Consider the following 19,513-nt stretch of genomic DNA (forward strand, 5'->3'; position numbering starts at 1 on the left):
GCCCTTTGGAAACAAACAATCCACCACCTCCATTAGCAATTTGTTCCAGCAGTTAATCGCCCAGCCTGTTAACAATATTTTATTTTATATTTGTCTGGTTTTAACTTCCAGCCATTGGATCTTGTATCTATCGCTGCTCCACCAAAGAGAGCTCTGGGATGTTGGCATCCCTCCCGTGGGAAGGTATTTATGTTGGTTTCTGAGTTTGCACAGCAAACGGTCGATCCAATTGCTATTTTCTTAAGGAAAAGAAGGCAAAAACAGAAATGTTCTCTTACCATTTATTGTCACAGAATTTATACCGGTGGTCATCAGCCGGGACGATGTCAATCAACAAGATGTACTTGGTTTTGGGGTTCATTCCGGTCACTTTAACCTTGTAACTAGGAAACATCCTCCTTAGGAAAAGCAAAGGGTTAACACATTAGTGAGCGACCTGGAGCAGCACTGGAACTGATGGAAACTTGGAGCAGCACCCCAAAAGGCAGATCCACCGTGTGATGAATTCACGCTAGGGCAAATGAGCTAGAAAACATTACTGCTGCTTATACATCACCTGAATTAAACTCACTCTTTGCAGAGCATGGGCTGCACAGGGCTAGTGCAAAATGGGGCCCAAATACAGGTGAGGGTATACAGAGGGGGGTTATGGGCCAGTGCCAGGAAAAGGTGGGTGTGGAGAGAGATATGGGGGGTGTCAACACATCCCTCCTTACGGGAGGCTCGGACAGGGAGCCCTCACTGCCCCAGGAGCCTCCACGTGGCTTATGCCAGCCTCAAAAATGCAGATTTCTTGTTGCCATGGAAGTGCATGAAAAGTCATGAGATCTGACTACACTTCAGAAGAAACTAAGCCCACACGGCTTTCTCATTCACACGTTCCCAATGTCCACGACACCAAGTCCCACCACTACTCCTACGCAGTACCTGAACCTGTGTTCCCTTCAACAGACTGAAAAACTGAGCATCAGTAAAGCCTGGGGGGAGACTAAGGGTTAAACCCTGCGGTGGTGCGGACAGCCACCGCTCCTCTGGCCTTCCCAAATTTCCCAAATTCACAGCACACCCGTTAAACCTTGTTCGAGCCAGGAGCACCGCAGAGCTCCCCGCTGAAAATGCGCCCGTCCCACTAATTTACCATTGATTTTAGCGGACACGTAGCAACCAACACCAAACGGGGAATGTCACATAAACCAGTGTATCATTAAAGAATGTTTATATATATCTTACATATCTAAACAATCTTTGCAGTATTAAAGATTTTTTTTTTATAAAGCTGTGGCCGTGAAACCAGCATGTACCGTCGCCATCTGATCTTGCGATCCAAGGAGATGGCCCTGAGGGATACAGGCACTGCCATGGGCTTCCCGAGCCCTCGAGACTGCATCAGGAGCCAGGATTTGCAGGATCAGGCACTTTACATCCTCAGAGTAGCTATTTTCTTGGCTCCATCTTCCTGATCTCCGCATCCAGTAAAAAAAACAAGCCAATTGAGCAAACTGGCTCACCACAGCCTTCAAGCAACTAGCCAGAAAAGAAAATTCTCCTTTCCACCAGTGTAAAGGGACCGAGAATGAGAATTGCTACATGCTGGAGTCATTCTAATTACCCTAATTAAGAAGGGCCAAATCCTGATGTCATTTCTCCATCGGACGTCGAGGCCACTTTGCCCCCCCACCCTTTATCCCTCCTTCCCCTGCCCGTTGCCCCCGTGCCCAGCCGAGCTGCCCCAGGTCTGCAGCACCATTTTGTCGCTGCTTGGGGAGAAGGCAACAAAATGGGCCCTGTTCGAAATCATTTCAATTGACTCTTTTAACTGCCCTGCATAAATTCCAGATGTTTACCATGTAATTAGCCGGGACTAAAAAGGGGTGGTTTACCAATGTCCGTATTTGATTTTCATTCGTAAACTCTGCACTCCTCTTAACCTTGTCCTCCTACAGGTAAGCACCTGGATAAATACAGTAGGACATTTCAATTTGTGAATACACAGCCCAATTCACACATTGAAAAAAATTGCATGTGGAATCCAATCTGAATGCCAAGATTTTTTTTTTTTAATTTAGGCCTTAAAATGACATTTAAAAATGAAACAAAAAAGAGGAGGAATTGATTAAAAACCAGAAATGAGATGGATACTATTTGACAGTTACTGTGTCATACCGGGCGAACGTCCTGCATCGGGGATTTTTATAACATCTAGCTTCTGAATTTCTTTTTTTTCTCAATCATTTCATTTACTGTAGTACATCCAAGCTGCTAAAGTAGCCGGACTGATATACTGTAAATGTTAAGTGGTTTTTTAATGGCATTTAAAATTAAGCTTCAGCATATGGAGTTCATATAGCATGGACATGCCTGAGTTTATAATGTTCTTTAGTATAGCCCTCTAAAATAAATACAAAGAGCCAAAGTACTACTATAATATATACAGCTGAAATTCTTTAAGGATAACAAATGGGGACTCACATCTGATTGAAGGTGTTGCTTAACTTGCAACCCACTCACTATCTTGCAGTGGTAGCATTGTACTCGGCAGTCGACAGACCCAGCTACAATCAAGTTTGCCAACTCTCCGCATTCTTTTCCAGGAAAACACGGGGTAGATTTTAGTAATTTGGCTGTGCACGGACATTTCATCATTATTATTAGCTGCTGCATTTTGGCTTTAAAAAAAAAAAAAATGCGACTAATGTGCTGTCCAGGGACTTATCAGATTAATTTTCTTAATGAAAACATATTTCTCAACCCCTTGGCAGAGACTCATTTAGTAAATATCTCTTTGCAATACGATACAAACATGGGTTGTGTGTTTCTGGTGGGAAGGCATGACAAACCGAAGAGCCGGCTCCAAGAAAATGCAGTCATAGCATTTCAATTTGAAAAAAAAAAAAGCAAGAGAGAGCACCTAATATCATGTCCTGGCCCTGATTAAATGTTCCACTTGAAAAAGGGGAGCAGAAAACCATGGCAGAGGCACGGGGCTGCACCAGCCCGGCCCGGGAGCGGGGCCATGCCTACAGTGGGTCTATACAGCTCCCCGTCAGCCTTGGGAAGGGGCCAAAAACCTGCCTGCTTCCCCAGATTTACTCCAGGTCAATGGAGCTACTCACAGCCATAGGCTCTACACTCAGTAGTAGCTTTGCATAACCGCCCCCTCTGCCAAATCTCTGCAGGCAGGAGCTCTCGGGCGGATGGGCGTCTCCGCAGAGGATGCTTCGCTGCAGCCAGCTTTCCCTGACAATAGCTTGCTTCATCATCTAGTGCTTGGGGACCAGCAGCGGCAGAAGAATAACCCAGTGCTGCAATAAAAACTTGCCAATGTCTTGCCAAGCTCTGGGAAAGCTCAGCCTGGCTTTGGTCGGAGGTCTGAAACAAGATCCAGGCAGACCCGCATTTTACACACCCTCCTTCCCCCCCCCTGCCGCACACGACTCCAAACCGGGTGAGAGCTTCGCTGCGTAGAAACCGGTTACAAAAATTGTGAATTTGGGGCTTCCTGGGGACCATGTCCAAGCAGGCGGCATCTGACCCTCAGCAACACCTCCTGCGGCTGCAGCCCTGCTGCGGCTGTGCGAACGGGGAAGCTCAGCGAGGTTACGAGCTGGGCACGTGTGCAACACAGGATAAACCAACTATTAGGCAAAGTTTAAGCCACCAGTAATCAGGAGATTAAGAGCAGCAATTCCTGGCATCATCCTCTTTTGTTCAGACCCAAAGCTTGGTCAGACACGGTGTCCCGGCGCTGCAGTGAATGCCCTGAACGTGCAAACGCTGCCGCCATCCCTGGGGTGGGAGAGTCCAGGACCGGACCAATTTCTTCCCCTTTATGCTCATTTTTTTGAAAGCCACACAAGGTGCGTGTCTAACCCACCAGCACACACCAGTTGCGGTGGCTGCTCCCAGCCAACACAGGGCAGACAGCGGGGCTGCTCGGTGAACGGGAGCCACGGAGCCACCACCAGCCCCACAGCTCCCCTGCCCGCCCAGGGACTGGCCACGAGCCCATGGCGTGCCTGTGCGACAGCCGGCAATGCACGGGGGATGCAGCGCAAGCAGCCAAGCATCAGCCCCGACAGCCTGTTCTTCTGCAAAACATCGAGTCAGTAGACCCCAATTTTGGACACGTTCAAAACCCACTTCTCCCTCCCTCCAGCTCAAGCCAGTGAAGAAAGGACCATCCAGGCTCCTCAGCACCGTCCTGATGGTCTCCTATGCCCCTCAAAGCTCTCTGCTGCGTTTAGTGGCTCTGACAGGCACGTTTCTACCTCCCTCCCTGCACTGGCAGGGGCACGGCGCTGCTGTGCGATGGCAGCAGCTCTCGCTGCCATTCAGAGGGGAAAAGTTAAATCCGTTTTTACGTTCACACAAGAAAGCTGCCCTCAGAGAAAGCGATCACAGGAGAAAGGCTACGGTGCCTCACTCCTGTGCAAGCGGGACATCTGATAGGGTATTAAAATACCACGGTCTGGCACCTGGTCGCTGGGGGCCGAGGTGCAGGGTGACGCCCTGGGGAGGGCAGAGGGGCTGAGCCTGGCACGGGGGACCACGGGCGGTGGGAGCAGGGCCGGCGTCGCCGGGGCTTGGCACTGCACTGCCACAGCCCTGGCTAAACTCTTCCCTGCAGCTCTGCGCAGATGAAATGTAGCAAAAACAGTAAAAGCCAGGAAAATAAACAAGCAGCACAATTCTGTAGCCCTCCCAAGCTTCAAAGATGATGTGCGAGTGAATTATTTGTTCTGATAATGAAGCAGTCATTGCTTAGCTAAGTTTATGCTAGGCACATTTTATCTCTACATGATATTCACAAATTGTTTTAAAATGAACTGTTAGAATAAGCATCTCTTGTTTATTTATTTATTCTATTACTATCCAATCCCCTTAACCATGGAGCAGTTACTGACATGGAGCCAAAGCTTCTATTATGTTCAAACAAAGTTTAATTAATGTGTAATTGGTTGGTTGGATTTGGGAGCGAGCGATAAGAGGAAAGCTTTGGTTTCGTTCGGGGCAGCAGTTCCCAGCCTTTTGGGCTCCCCAGGCTTGGCCACTTCGTGGGCACCTTGTGTTTTAATCCCTATACAAAGCAGGCCTGGTTGGTCCTGGAGAGATGGGTGACTGCCAGGCTCTCAGGTCCAATAAAGTCTTATTTTGGGGTAAGGGACAGCAACCCAGCGCAGCCAGAAAAGCCAAAAGCATCAGAGCTGATCAAAGAGCTCAAAGCAGTCATCTGAGCACCGACTGCCCCGCGCCACGCTGCACGCCAGGACCTGTGTGTCCCAGGGACACTGGCTCATGCCGTGGTACTGCTGGGTGATGAGGTGGCCTCTGCAAATGCCTCAGTCCTCACCACCCTACTGCTCACAAGGATTTCATCTGACCTTCCTCGCTTAGATGCAAACATCATTTCTGATGCTCCTACTGATGCATTAGCTGCGAAGGGGTTTCTTTGACCAGCACGTGGGAAGCGAGGAAGCCATGGAGATCTCAGCTGGTATTTCCATAGAGAAAACTGCATGGAAACAAGACACCCAAGTCCTGTTAGAGCAACCCAAGTCATGTCCTCACCAAAGGCTCTCAGGGCTCTCTGAAGCCCATGGGAATGTGCAGACTGGCGCTCACGGAATGTCCCTGTGGTGTGGATGGTGCTTCAGATACTACTGAGCGCTTCCTTCTGTCCTTTCAGGGGGGTAAAAGTGTCCCCCAGCCCTTCAGCAGCTCAGCAGTTGAAGTCCTGTTTTCAAAAGGAGTTTCGATAAGACAAAAGATTTCCAAAGACAGACAGTGATTTTACAATCCTTGATTTTGGGGTGGTCAAGTAAAGCAACGACTGGATTTTCAGGAGCTCCTGTGAGGTGCTGTCAGGAAAGGTGATGCTTATGGCATATCAGGTTGTGAAAGGATCAGAAAAACAAGAAATCGCTCAACATCTTGGCTAACAAGCCATATCATGGCTGAAAGACCACCTCCTCAGAAGCTGCTGGGCATGCAGAGATGCCTCCAGTGATGGTTTCAAAGCACCAAGGCAGATGACATGCCTACATCCCGGATAATGACTAATGTGGCCCCAAATTCTTCTTGACAATTGGCCGTGGCTGCTTAAGGATGCTTCTCCTCATCTTCATTGTTAGGAGGGAAAGGAATGGTGTGCAGAGGCTTCAAGAACCATGTTTCCATTCTGATGACCTTTCTTCTTTTTTCTAATTTCCCTTCTTTTGACAAGTATTTCTTCCACTGACTTAACGCATCTTTAAAAATAATATTCTCCGGGGCAGATTAAAACAAATTTGGGGATGTCAGCTGTTTCTTTTAGCCTTTTAAATGGCATTTCCTTTTTGATAGATTCTTGCTTTCAGAAAATACTTTAAAGAGATCAAAGAGTTTTTCAACAGGGTCCCATTTTCCCAGTGTATCCTAACCCTCAGTCCCTTATTTCTCTTATCACCCACGCCACTCCGCTATGACGCTCTGTATACAAAGTAAGAGCAGTTAACTTTGAAGTGCTGGATTAGCCCATGCCAGATCCTTGCCTCAGAATAACAAACAATACAGGTTCAACAGGAGTTCTCATCAGTAGTTCATTTTTCAGCCCCAAATTCACTGTCACTAACACAAGCAACATTGAACTCTCAGTCTATGGACAGATAGGAGAGATTTATCTGGTGGCAGGACCATGACCTAGTGATGAGAAGGTCAGACAGTTAAGGGATTTTTATATTTTGGAATGGTGAGGTTCTATTTTTTTCTTCTGGCTAGCGCATCTGATTTTTAAATAAAACATTGTTTCTCACATACTTGAGAACTTGGTTAGCTGGATGGCTGCTTTCATGGTCTAGAAACATTTCCTCTCTTTGCCCCACGGTAAGTTGAAACACGGGCAAGCTTCTTGCTGTGGGATGCTTCTCCGGTGCTTTCGTTCTGCCGTAACTGAAGTTGAGCAGAAAAGGTCCCAACGTGCCGGAGGACGGGAGAGGTCAGTGCCAGCAGCCTCTGGTGGCACCAGCAGCACAGCACAAAGGTACCTCAGAGAGAAGCTGTGCAAGAGCAAGGCCAATGACCCGACGCTGCAGCATTTCAGGGCAGGTTTGCTCCCTCGCCAGCCTGGCTCCCTCCGCGGTGCAGCCCCTCCAGCTGTGTGGGCTCCGCAGGGACTTTCGGAGGAGCCGTGGGCAGCCTTGGCGTCGGTGCCAGGCCATGCGCTGGCTCATCGGTGCAGAGCAGGAGATGATCCCCAGCCCCTGTGCCCGTGAGCCTTCGACGCAGAGGCAGAGCCCAAGCGATGGTGGCGATCTTCCCCGGCTGGTTTGGGCTTGACCAAACCCTCCCCTGCAGCCCTGGCCAGCACTGGATCCAGTCTAAGGACGAGGGGGGAAAGCTTTGGGAACACCCTTAACCATGAGCATCCCATGTCTTTAACAAACTAAAAGCAAGGATTGCTGTTTGAAGAGAGAAGCGTATTGAAAACTAAAAATCCCATCCCTGCCCTACTCGGCGTGCACGAGCTCTGTCTTCCTTGCCAAAGCTGCCGACGTCTTTAGCAGCACGGCCAAGAGCCATTGGAGTTTGCTCTTACTCCTTTCTCTAAAAGCAGGAGTTTGCCCTAACAGGGTAATTCCAGGACCCCAAATTTAGGACTAAGCAGATCAAACATTCCTTAAATATCTACTTTATTTCCAAGTTTTAAATTGATGGCTCACATTCCATCGCTGATCTCGGATATTAAGGTTTGCTTTTGGATCAAAAACCTTTAGCAGAGATTCTTGTAACTGCCTCAAAAGATTCTGGACAAATATTTCCCTTTAATTGTAATGAGAACTGGGCATCCATATGCCCTACAGAGCCATGGAAAATTTAGCTTTTAAAGGATTATTCACAGAGGAAAGCTGCACCAGCTTAGCCAAGGCATTTATACTTCTTCAGACCTTGATGTCCTAAAAACTAGTTTTATTTTGGTTTACTAAAGTTGATTAGGAACAGATTTTTTTTAAACTGAAATAAGCCACTTTTAAAATGAAACTTGAACATCTAAAGGGGGTTTGCGTCTTTTCCACACGTGCAAGCTGCTTTATTGATTTTTTTTTTTTCTGTGCAGTATTTTCCTACATACGCTTCTTAAAACCTGCTACCATAAAGACTGAAGCTATCTTTGTACCTGTGCACATTCTGCGTTCTGGCCAAATCTCAGTTTCAGTATCTCCAGCCTCCTGTTCACACCTCTGGGATGGTTGTGCTACCATAGAGGAATGACACATTATTTTCTCTTCAGTAACTGTTCATGAAAAAGTGACCAGACGTCCCATGAACTGGTATGTTTTACTGATTAGCCATAAGCTTCATCAGACTGTTTGTTCCTGGCAATATCTGGATAGAAACTGCAACGCTGCAAAGACTGGCACCCTGGAAAAACTAGCGAACAGCTAGAGGTGAATAAAGACTAGCAGAAAGAAAGAAACCCTGAGCCAGGAAGACTGTGTGAACGAAGATTAACTTCCTGCAGAAATAAGGTCTGGAAGATGAGACTCCACAGAGAAATATGAGAGACAAAGTGGGGTTTGCCGCAAGGTTGAAAAAAAAAATTACAATTGTTCAGTTAAGTAATAGCACGTAAGAAGATGAAATTGGAAAGCAAGAGTTGCAAGGAAGCCTCTCGTTTGCTTTCTGCTTCACCCACCCCTCGCACAACTCCATCACTACGGGATGCCTAAACTCCAGCAGGAAAGGTGGGCGCCTTGCTAGGACAGGCTGCGGCTACGCAAAGCCCGGCAGGCACAGCCAGAGCGGTGCACGGCACGGCAAGGGCTGTTAGAAGGAAGGAATTCAGATGTACATCTGCACCTCCATCCTCCAATATACCCGGTCCCCTTCACTACCACCTAAACTGATTTTGTTAAATTGATTTAATAGGACCTCACCGCCTGGAAAATGCCTTTTTTTTTTTTTTTTTTTTTTTTTTTTTTTTAAATTAATGGGAGGATTTGTGAACAATTACAGCCTTATTTATAAACACAGGCGTGCGCAGCTCGATGTGGGTGCTGGGCTCATTCACCCCTTCCAGGAAGGCGACCCGGCCGCGCTGGGAGCGGGAGCGGGAGCGGGAGCGGGAGCGGGGAGCGGGGAGCGGGGAGCGGCTGCAGCCGCCGCGCCGGGGCTCAGCGGTGAGAGGCTCCCCGGAGGAGCGAGCCGGGCTGGCAGCCACCCGAACAGCGGGGGTTCATCCGCGAACGGCGGCAGCGCCCGAGCCACGCTGCCTTCCGAAAAAGCTGCTCTGCAAAACGCCACTCGCGACGGTCCGCGCCTAAAGAAATCACGCGTGGGCGGTTTTCTTCTCGTTTCCCTCCGGCTTAGGCAGCCCTTGGGTACCTACAGCTCCAGGCAGCGGCAAAGACGGGGCAATTTTTGCGCTACATATAACTCAGCCTTTAAAACCCAGCAACAGAAAAGCCTCCGGAGCAGAAATTCGTAATTAGAACAAACCTCAAATCGGAGGAACAGGGAAAGGTTCTGATTTATGGAGCCCAGCGTCCCATCCTCTGGGCGCTGCGATGGGCAGGATTTTATGTCTGAAGGAGGCGAGCGGTTTTATGCAAAGTTCAGGGAACTTTGCTAACATAAACTTTTTATCTTTTGATGATCCTCTTAATATAAAATAATCTCTTTTTTTTCCCCCTCCCACAATGAAACAGTCGAACATTAAAAAGATAGCGAGTGCATTTTAAAGATGTTTCCACTTTATAAATCAAGCTTTCTTGGCAACAACATGATTTCTATTTCAATGCTGAGCTTGCTGTGTTCTGCTAACGTCTCCTACAGATCAGTCCTAAGAGGGAGTAATAATCCCCCAAAGTAATTCTCAGCCCTAAATTCTCGATAATTTATAGTTGGCTCGTTCTGTGGAGCTCTACAGAGAATGAAACAAATGACTCCCCCTCTCCCCCCCACTAAGTTATCAATATTTGCCTTGTTTACACAAAAAGGCTATTTTACACCATTGTCATGGAATTAACGCTTCCGCTGAGCTTTACATTTCCTCTCCATTGAGTGAACTTGTCATTAGAGTCACTTTTTTTTTGTTGCTTGAAATTTAAAAATCAGGCTTCAATTTCTTTTCGTTTGTGCCCCTTGAGGTCAGACAGACCGACACTTAAGTGATTTCAACTAACGGCATTCAGGGGCATCTCTGTGCCTGCTGGGAGGGGGATTAGAGTCCTAATTAGTGCCTGCAATTAGCCGTTTTCCCTCTTCTCTTCCCCCCCCCCCCCCCCAATGCTAAATGCAAGTGCATACAAATCTCCATTAACCATCATTTTTTTTAATTGGGTCAAGAGGAGGTTTATTATCGCTACTCTTTATTTAAATAGCTTGGGTAAAATAAAATCTGCATGAAGTAATAATTTTCATTTCGTCATTTGCATTGCGACTAACGGCACGGTCCTGCTTTTGGGCTGCCCTGGTCTCGGCAGGGACACGAGCGGCTCAGCCTGGCGCTCGGTGCGAACGGAGAGACTGAAGCCATCACGGGATTTTAAGTTGCTCGATTTTTTTTTTTTATTTTTTTTTTTCCCTGCCGTCCTCATGCGAATTACGGCGTGCGTTCTCGCTTTCCGTGCTGCCGGAGAGCCCGGCCCGGGGTTCGGCGGGACAGAGCCGGGTCCTGGCACCGGCGCGTCCCCGCCGGCGGCTCCGCTCAGCCCCAGCCCGGCAGCATCGCCCCTGGCCGGCAGCGCGGCGGGCTGCCGTCCCGCTGCACGGGCTCCGGAGCCGGGTAGTCTTTGGACTCACTGCTAACACTCATAAAAATGTTGCCCTTTATTTTGACACCATTTGCAGCTGGACGCAGAGGAAAGAAATGAAGTGACTGTGCCGTTTCATCAGCATTTCAGCCATTTCTTTTTTTTTTTTTTTTAAATTAAAAACTATTTGTAACAAAATAAAAACGCTGTTAGCTTGCTGGTGCTGCGCTGATTTTCACAACTGAAGAATTTGGCTTGGTAACTTAAAAAACAAAGTTTTCTACATCTTGGGGTCAACCCCCCCCATCCCCTCGGTCCCATCCACATGCTCATGAAAGGTGGCTACGTGTGCACTGCCAGCTCCACTGGACAAAGAATGTGGGACTGAGCCCTATACATATGGATTTGTTTAAACAATCCACGTTAAGACTTAGAAAGAGATAACGTGCACATTTGGGATGCTTAGGGTCTAGAATTTGGTAAAGATATTACACATCCCGCACAGACACACTCAGATACTATAAATTAAGGGTGAAATATTTGAGGTCTTGATCCCCTAGTCTTAGCTGACTTAGGTAGCAGACCTATCAAAATGAATCCAGCTCTTCACATCAGTAGATGCTACAGAACAAGCACTAAGATTTTATACACCAAAATGTAGTGTGATAAGGACAGTTACCTGCACAATCACTTCATAAATAGGCCTAATAGCAAACAAATTGAAGATCCCCGGGACATACACCCCCTCTCCAGGGGGACTAATAGGAATATCTTGGTTATTAGAGTAAAGCTTCCCCACACTGGCCAGCTGCTGCACAGAGCAGCACTGCCGGGGACGAGGGAAGCGAGAGGGAAACAGCTCATCACTCCCCAAATCCAAAGCCGGGGGTTGGGGTCTGGGTCTCGCAGCATGCAGGGGAGAAAAGACACACACACACACACCCCCCCCGAGCCCCCCGGCTGCCCTGCACGAAGGACCAAGGACCACAGGGAAAAAGGACTGCATAGATATTGATTGGGGGATTTTTTTTTTTTTTCCTGCTTGCTCCCCATTATTTGAGTGTCCTCCTCCACAGCTCTCTGGCACGGTGTAAAATCAGCAATCGCAGGGCAATGGCAGAACCACACAGCTGTGTTAGAATTAAATGGATTTTAATACCTAAGTCTGGCAATTTTTCTTTTCCAGCAGCAGCGATGCGAGCCCATTGCCGCAGAAGCCAAGGACAGATACTTCGGTGCCCACAGTGGGAGCTGGCTAGTTTTGCTGGGAACCGTCTGGCTCCCAAGCTGGTAATGGTCTGAGGTTTAATTCCGATGTTTAATTTTCTGACATTAATTCTGCCATCTCCCACCTGAGCAGCCCGGGTGGGAGCCCTGAGCAGGCGCAGGGATGGGTTTCCTGGGAAAGCGAAGCCTCTGCGAGCCGCTGGGCTCCCTCCCGCCTGGGCCAGGGTGTGCACGCTGAGGGGGCTCTGATTTGGTAAAAATCATTGTTTGTTTCCAAGGGAAGGCAAAATTTTTTTCCACACCTAACAGGATAAAAGTGGTACCTGTCTCTCTTTCAGTTTTGAGATTAAAAGCATAGCCTATTGTTATTAGTATTGCTAAAACTTTGGTGCAAATTACCCCAGCACAGGTCTTAGTGCACTGTGCAGAAAAGGGGAGTGGGTTTTGCTTTGGGGGGGGGGAAAAAAAAAAAAGTAGAGCCACAACCATGCTAACATCTTAAAAAAACCCAAATAATAAAATGAAGAATTACCAAAGAGAATTGGGACTAAATGTAGCAAATGACTCCACAACTCTTTCTTGCATCCACAACCTCCTTGCCACACTCAAACACATGCACAGTTTACACCAAAAAAAAATGATCTTACTGAAATCTGCAATCACAATAATAATTTTTTAAAATGCCACTAACTGCAGTAGCTCTGCAAAACCCGGTCTCGGCAAACAGGGACATTTCATAGGGATCAGAAGCAATACATGTTCGCAGGGAATTTTCACTAACCTGCCTGCTTTGGTTATTATCATTTCGGTGCCAGCTTCATGAAATTTCTTCCATAGCTCCTTCTCATGGAGATAGACTTTGATATTTTCTATTGTCTGGAAAAATAAAGATAATGAGAATAGCAAGAAATGACTGAGAAAACCTAGGAGAGGGGCTGGGAAGGGCCGCGGGAAGGGCAGTGGGGCTCGGTGGCTGCGCACCCAGGACCAGCGCCGCAGCCGAGGCGCCGGGTGAAGCCACACCAGCCTCGGTCCTGCCTGTGCGGGGGGAGGACGGAGTCCCAAAAATTCCACTCCCCTTTGCCAAAAATAAGAGAAACAAACTGAGGCCGGTTTTAATTGCAGACTTTCACATCCAGGTAGGACACTGGGGCCAAAGGGATTTTTTTTTTTTTTTTTCGTAGGGGTTTTCCGTGCCCCGATGGGGCAGATGGGCCCCGCTGTCGCCCTGGGGCTCCCAAAAACCGGGGCCAGGATCATCCGCGGGGACACCCGCGGGGACACCCGGATCCGCTGAGCAATGCCCGTATCCAGGGCCGCGGTTTCTGCGCGGACCCGTTCCTTTCCGCGGGATACCGGGGGCAACGCGGAGGCGCCGGCCGGGCGCGGGGGGCGAAGGCAGAGAAGCCGCGATGTGCCGAGAGACCGCGGGCGGACCCGGCGTTTTATTTAGCGGGGAAAAAACCCAAGGAGACCCACCGCCGGGCCGGATCCTGCTCGGGAGGAGCAGCCGCGGCTCCGCCACCCGACGGGGCCCGATGGCCGCGGCTCTGCGGCGCTCGGGCTCGCCCTTACCGACCTGCCGCACCCGACGGCGGGCGCGGGGCGGCCTGCTTCGCACGGGGAAAAAAAAAAGAAAAAAAAGAAAAGAAAGGAAAAGAAAAGTAAAGAAAAATGCGATTTCCCGAAAAATTTCTCCCCCCACCCCGGTCGTGGCCGAGGGAGACGCGCGGTCGCGGGAGACCTGGCTCCGGCACCGCCACCCGCGCTCCGGCCGGGCTGGCGGGGAGAGCGAGGGACGAAGCCGTCGGGCAGGACGCGGGGCCGGGCCGTGCGTACCTGCTCGGGGTCGGGGAGCTGCGGGCTGCTGAGCGGCGTGCTGCTCCCCCCGGCTACGCCGAGGACGGGGGAGCCGGCGGAGGAGTCCGCATGGCCGGGCGCGGGGGCTGTTGGAAACCCTTCCTCGGTTTCAGACAGGCTTTTCTCCTGGAGCATTTCCTTGGGGGGAGAGAGGCTCACCGTTAGCTCGCAGCACCGGGGGCCACGTCCAGCCCCTGTCCCCCCGCCCCAGCCCCGGGCACGGCCACCTGCGGGGTCAGGCCCTCCCGGCCCGGCCCGCGGTCCTTCCTCAGGCGGCGGCACTCGGCGAGACTGGGACGTGACACCCCTGGCCCCAGGGGAAAGCCGCTGTGCCCGGGAGAGCCGGGCCGAGCCCGTCTGCCCCCGCAGGGGAGCCGCCCACGCGTGGCTGCTATCCCGCTTGAGGCCCGGGCAGCTCATCTCAGATGTGGCTGCAGCTCCGCAGTCGCGACCCTTTCTCCTCTCCCCCCCTGCTTTCTGCCACCGTGCGGGGCCGGTACCCGTCGGGGAGGGCGGCCCGGCCCGGCCGGTCGCTCTGCCCCGTCCCGTCGGGGCTGCGGGGGCTCCGGGGGGCTTCGCGACGGCGCTCGGGGCCGCGGCGAAGCGGTGCGGCAGAGCCGGGCGGCGTAAACAGGCGGAGTGCTGGGCTCCGAGATAAAAGGGCCCCTCTTAAACTTGGACGGAGACTGGGAAAAGCCAATAAAGATAAGGCCTGACAGCTCCGCCGGGGCTGCCGCGCATCAACCCCGACTTTTACAGCGCGGAGGGACGCGGCGAGCCCCGCTCCCCGCTCGACGGACAGACGGACGGGCAGCGCCGGCGCGGAGGGGGAGCGGCCCCGGGGACCGAAACCGGCGCTCCCCACGGGGAAACGCTGACGGCACCCGGGGCCGCGGCCCCCGACGGAGCGCTCCTCTCCCCCGGCTCACAGCCCCGGTCCCCTGCCCGGCGCCCTCCCTACCCCGCGCCGCCAAGGCTGAGCCGCCGTCCGGGACGGCGGAGGTGGAGAGCTCCAGCCACAGCAGAGCTTCAGGGAGAACTCCAGCCATGGAGACGGACAGCCTGTGCGAGCGGGCACACACACGCTCCCGTGCACAGCTGCACCGTACGCGCCGCGGCCCCCCGGGCAGGGAGCGCCCGGCAGCCCCCGGCCGCCGAGGTTCGCCCGGTGCCCCGAGCGCACCGCCGGTCACCCCGCCCCGCTCGGGGGGACGGGACGGGGCGGCCCCAGCCCGGGCGAGGCGCGGATGTTCCCGGCGGCCAACCCGCACCGCGGGACCGGGTGACCCGGGGGAGCACAGGTGGGAGGCGGGCGGCGGCGACCCCCGAGGGCCCGGCTCCTGCCCGCGGACCGGGACGCCGGTGCTCCCGGCGACGGAGCCGGGTCGCCGGCCGGGGAAGCAGCGGGGCAGGCTGGCGGCGGCCGCCCCGACACAGGCCGGGGTCTCGGCAGGCTGCAGGGCGCCCCGCACCCGCGGACCCCCCGTTCCCTCCCGTCTTCCCTCCGCACCCCGGGAAACTCACACGGCCGGCCGGGGGGCAGGAGGCGCAGCGGGGGGCTCCGGGCTTCGCCTGGGGGCGGCTGCGGCATGAAGGGCATCCGCGGGGCAGCGCGGCGGCTGCGCGGGGCGCTCAGGCCGGGCGCGGCTCCGCGGCCCCCGATGGCAGCGGCGTGCGGGGCATCCCCCGCTGCGCGGATTCACTTTCCCTTGATCTTGGCGGAAAATGTTCCATAAAGATCCAGTTTGGGGCCTTTCGACTCCCTCCCTCTTTGTCTCCCCCCTCCCTTTTCCCTTCCCCTCCTGTTGCTGACGTTGCCGCTGTCAATCACGTCCCCACAGATCGGCTCTGGCCCGCTCCGCCCGGCCCGGCCCGCTCGCCCCGGCCCCGGCCCCGCGCCCGCCCGACGGCCCGCACCGGGGGGCACCGCCCGGGGGCAGCGACCGCCCAGCCCCCGCGCACCGGGCCCGGCCGCGGCCTTCCCCGGCCTGCCCGGCCTGCCTCTGCGCTGCGCCGGGCCTGGCGGCGAGCGGAGCCGCTCGCTGCTCCGGGGGGAGCCCGGAGGGAGGGGACACCCCCAGCCCCACCGCCCCCTCCCAGCCCCGATGGTCCCGGCTCTCCCCACTGCCCGCCGGGGAGCCGGGCCGGGGGCTGCAGCGGGGACAGGAGGGCCGCGGCGGACACAGGCCGCGCTGGAAGGGCGCTTGGCTCGGCGGGCCGGGCGGTGCAGGGCGGCGGGACCCCGCGGCAGGAGCCGGGGCCGCCCGGGAGAGGCGATGGGGAAGGGCCGGGCCCGGGCGGGGGTCACGCTTCGGGAGGGGTCCGCAGCCCCCGGCGGCTTCCCCAGCCCTGCTGTACCGGCAGCCAAACTGCCCGTCTCCCGCCGGCCTGGGGCCGGTCTTCGGGTGCGGATCTCCCCGAGAGCCCGGGGAAGGGGACAGGGCTCCCCGTCCTCCCCCGGTCGCGACAGAGAGCCCCGGGCGGGCAGAAGCTGGGCGGCCGCAGACAAAGCGGCGGCGAGGCCGGGCCGCCGGGGCCAGCCCCCTCCGGGGCCGCCCCGAGGTGAGCGCGGCGGGGGGGAGAGGAGCTCCCGGCCCCGCACGGCCCCGGGCAGGAGCCCCCGCACCCTCCGGCTGCGGGCATCGCCTGCTCGGGGCTCCCACCGTCAAGCCAAACCCCCAAATCAGCGGGAGAACCCCCTCGGGAGAGTCCCCGTGTGCTGTCGCGACTGAACGGGCCACTTCAGCTCTGCTGTCGCGATTACCAAGACACACACACACACACCCCCCACACCGCTGCTGTCGGGGCCGCCCGCCCTGTGCTGAGCGGCCCCTCGCATCCACCCGCGGCCGAAACGCGCCCAGGCTCCCGCGCTACTCCCTGTAGCTACGCCTATCGCGACAGCCCCACTGCTGCGCACCGCCCTATATCGCGACAGCCCCGCCTGGCTCTGCTCTGCATCGCTCCCCCCGCGCCCCTGCGCACCCCCTCCGCCGGGCTGCGCCCCGCTCCGCGCCCGCGAGGAGGGCGGCGGGCGGGAACCGCTTACCCGAGCCGGCCGGTCCCGGTCGGGCGCCGAGGCACCGCTCGACTCCCGCAGCTCCGGGCTCACAGGGACACCGCCATGAGCCGGCGGGGCTTCACGGGGCAGGATTTTTATCGGGGTTTTCTTGAAAGTGAATTTAAACCCAAACTCACTCCCACCGTCACGTGGTGCCGAAATTGGGAACAGGAGCAGAATAAAAAGTAAACTGGGGTCAACCTCTTAATGAACCTTTTCCCCACTCCTACAAAAAAAAAAAAAAAAAAAAAGAAAAGAAAAAAAGGAAAAAAAAAAAAGGCCCGGGCGGGCCGGGGGATGCGAGCGAGGGAGCGGCGAGCAATTCCCGCAGGAGCCGGCGGGGCCGGGGCCGGCGGCAGGTGAGACCGGACCGGCGGCGGGCCCCGACGTGCGCCTGCGGAGCCGGGGCGAGGGGGGATCCGCGCCCGTCCTGCCCCCGCACAGATGGAGCAGGGGCTGAGGAGGGCCTAGGGGTGAGGAGTCGTCCCGGCGGGGCCGCGGTGGGAGCGGGGAGGCCCGGCTCGGCCGGGGGGGGGGCGGGTCCCGGAGCGCCGCTCCCCGTCGCTGACCTGCTGCGCTCGGCCCCGGTTTCCGCGGGTCGTAGCTGCCGCTGAGCCACGGGCCGGCCCCGTACCCCAAGCCCACCGCCGCGGGAGGGGAGAGCCCGCGCAGAGCCGCGGGGGATGCGCGCAGCCGGGCACCGCAGCCGCCCCCCGCTTGGACCGCTCTGTCCCGCCGCCGGTTCCCACCTGCGGGCCGGACTCTCCCCGCAGGCTGCGGGGCCCGGGGCGGCTGCCGAGGGCCGGGCTCCAAGGGCAAGGTGAATTTTTGTATTTACTCTGCGGCTGGTGCCGTTCGCTCGGCTTTGTTTGGGTGAGTCTCCCTCCACCCCTTCCTCCCGCAGCCGCGGACAAGGACAGCGGGAATCACGGACGCTGCCTGCGCTTCCCTACGTTAAATGCATTTTTTTCCTCCCCTTGAAAAAAAAAAAAAAAAAAGGCGGAGGGGGCGATCCCCAAGTGGGGAGGATTTAATTAAAGCAAAGCCAAAGCCTCTCCCTCCCTCCCGCCAGCCCCCGGCCCTCCCAGTTCCGTGCCGTGCGGCCCCGGCTGAGGCTGTCCGCGCTCGGCGGCACCCGGCCGGCTCCGCCGTGCCGTAAGCCCGGGCAAGCCGCGGCACCTGCCCGCAGGGCGCCCCGGAGCTCCCCCAGCCGCCGCCCGCACCGAGGCGGCGGGGTCGGGGTCGGTGGGGGTCAGCCGGGGCTGGGGGAAGCTGCGGCCGGTTTCATCATCCGCCGGCCGGGGGGGACGGGGCCGGCGCCGAGGGACGAAACGTCCCCGCCGGACGGAGCCCCCCGGCTGCGGCAGCGCCGTGGGTTTCCCGGAGGCTCCGGCAATTCACGGCGAGGCTCGAAACCAGCCCGACTGTCATCACCCGGCAGATAAACGGCCGGATCCCCGACGGCAGGGTGGCTCCTATTCACGGCTCATCATCGCCGAATCAAAGGAGCAGGCAGGGGGAGGATAAGCCCCGCTTTCAGGGACCGGCGCTCCAAACCACTCATCACTGTCACCGAGCTCGCTCACGCCTTGGCCCTAAACACCGGCGATTAATAAAAGTTTACTGTCGCTTTTCTCCAATAATTACACTCAGTCTGCGGGCCGAGAAAAACCGAGGGGGCTCAGAGCTGCGCGTTACCTGCGGGGATGCTCCACCGCTTTTCCAGCCACGGCGGCCAGCGGCCGCTCCCTTTGGCTCGCTCCTCTTCCCCCCAAGAAAACCTGCTTCTCTTCCCCCCAGAGAAAACGCGCCAACCGCGACGGAGACGAGGGGAGAAGCGAGCCCCGAGCCCGCACCCGGCGGTACCCTGCGGCCGGGCGGCCCCGACGGCGGCCGCGGCTCGGAGCACCCGTGCGAGGCGGAGGGCGGCGGGGGGAAACCCTGAGGGCTCCGGCCCCGGCTGCCGGACCCGTGAAGTCAGGACCGAGCCTCGGCCGCGTGGGTTGGCATAGATTTATTGGGCTGAGCGGAAACTCACCGGTTTACACCGCCGAGGAGGGTTTGAATGGATGAGGACTGAGAAAAAGTTGCCGAATTTGGCCAGTAATAAGGCTGGAAGAATGGAGTGCTAATAGTGAATTATGCATGTACTCGGGAGGAATTACACAGCATCAGACTCGGGCTTCTAAACAGGGACAGTGCCAAATTTCTAATAACTGTGTAATATGCTTATTTATACCATACAAGGACTTACAAACCTCATTGTGCATAGCAGCTGGGTCATATTTCTTTACCCTTCCATTCCTCAGGCTCTTTTGCCAAGAGACTGGTACCAAACACTTCTAGGCTGAAAGGAAAACACAAAATTAAATTGCAAAGAAACGATGACAGGAAGCACGGGTAAGATACGGGCTGACATGCGGCCCTTTAATCTTAAGCATCTGCCTAAAATAGATGCACTAAGGGGGTATTGAAAATACGCACGGTTTTAAATACAAGTGATTCTCTGCTTCTAAATCGTTCAGTCGAATTATCCGCGTGTATTTGCCTGACCTGGGCACGTTTGTAGGCTCTAAGGCTTTGTTTTAGACCAGAGAGTAAATATTTTAACGAATGTTTTAAAACGTTGTAAACT

General features: G+C 55.0%; 1 protein-coding gene across 1 annotated transcript in view; it reads right to left on the reverse strand.

The window, feature by feature from the left end:
- Positions 1-19,148, reverse strand: part of TBX4 (T-box transcription factor 4) — a 41,037-nt gene extending 21,889 nt beyond the window's left edge. The window contains exons 1-4 of the mRNA XM_076354527.1: positions 19,137-19,148; positions 13,797-13,955; positions 12,739-12,833; positions 279-398 (exon numbers count right to left, since the gene is read on the reverse strand). Coding sequence (XP_076210642.1) covers positions 279-398; positions 12,739-12,833; positions 13,797-13,955; positions 19,137-19,148 — 386 coding nt within the window. The remainder of the gene's footprint in view (positions 1-278; positions 399-12,738; positions 12,834-13,796; positions 13,956-19,136) is intronic.
- Positions 19,149-19,513: the final 365 nt, after the last annotated feature.

The sequence above is a fragment of the Aptenodytes patagonicus genome, chromosome 17 (genome assembly GCF_965638725.1).
Source record: "Aptenodytes patagonicus chromosome 17, bAptPat1.pri.cur, whole genome shotgun sequence".
In the NCBI taxonomy this organism is placed as follows: domain Eukaryota; kingdom Metazoa; phylum Chordata; class Aves; order Sphenisciformes; family Spheniscidae; genus Aptenodytes; species Aptenodytes patagonicus.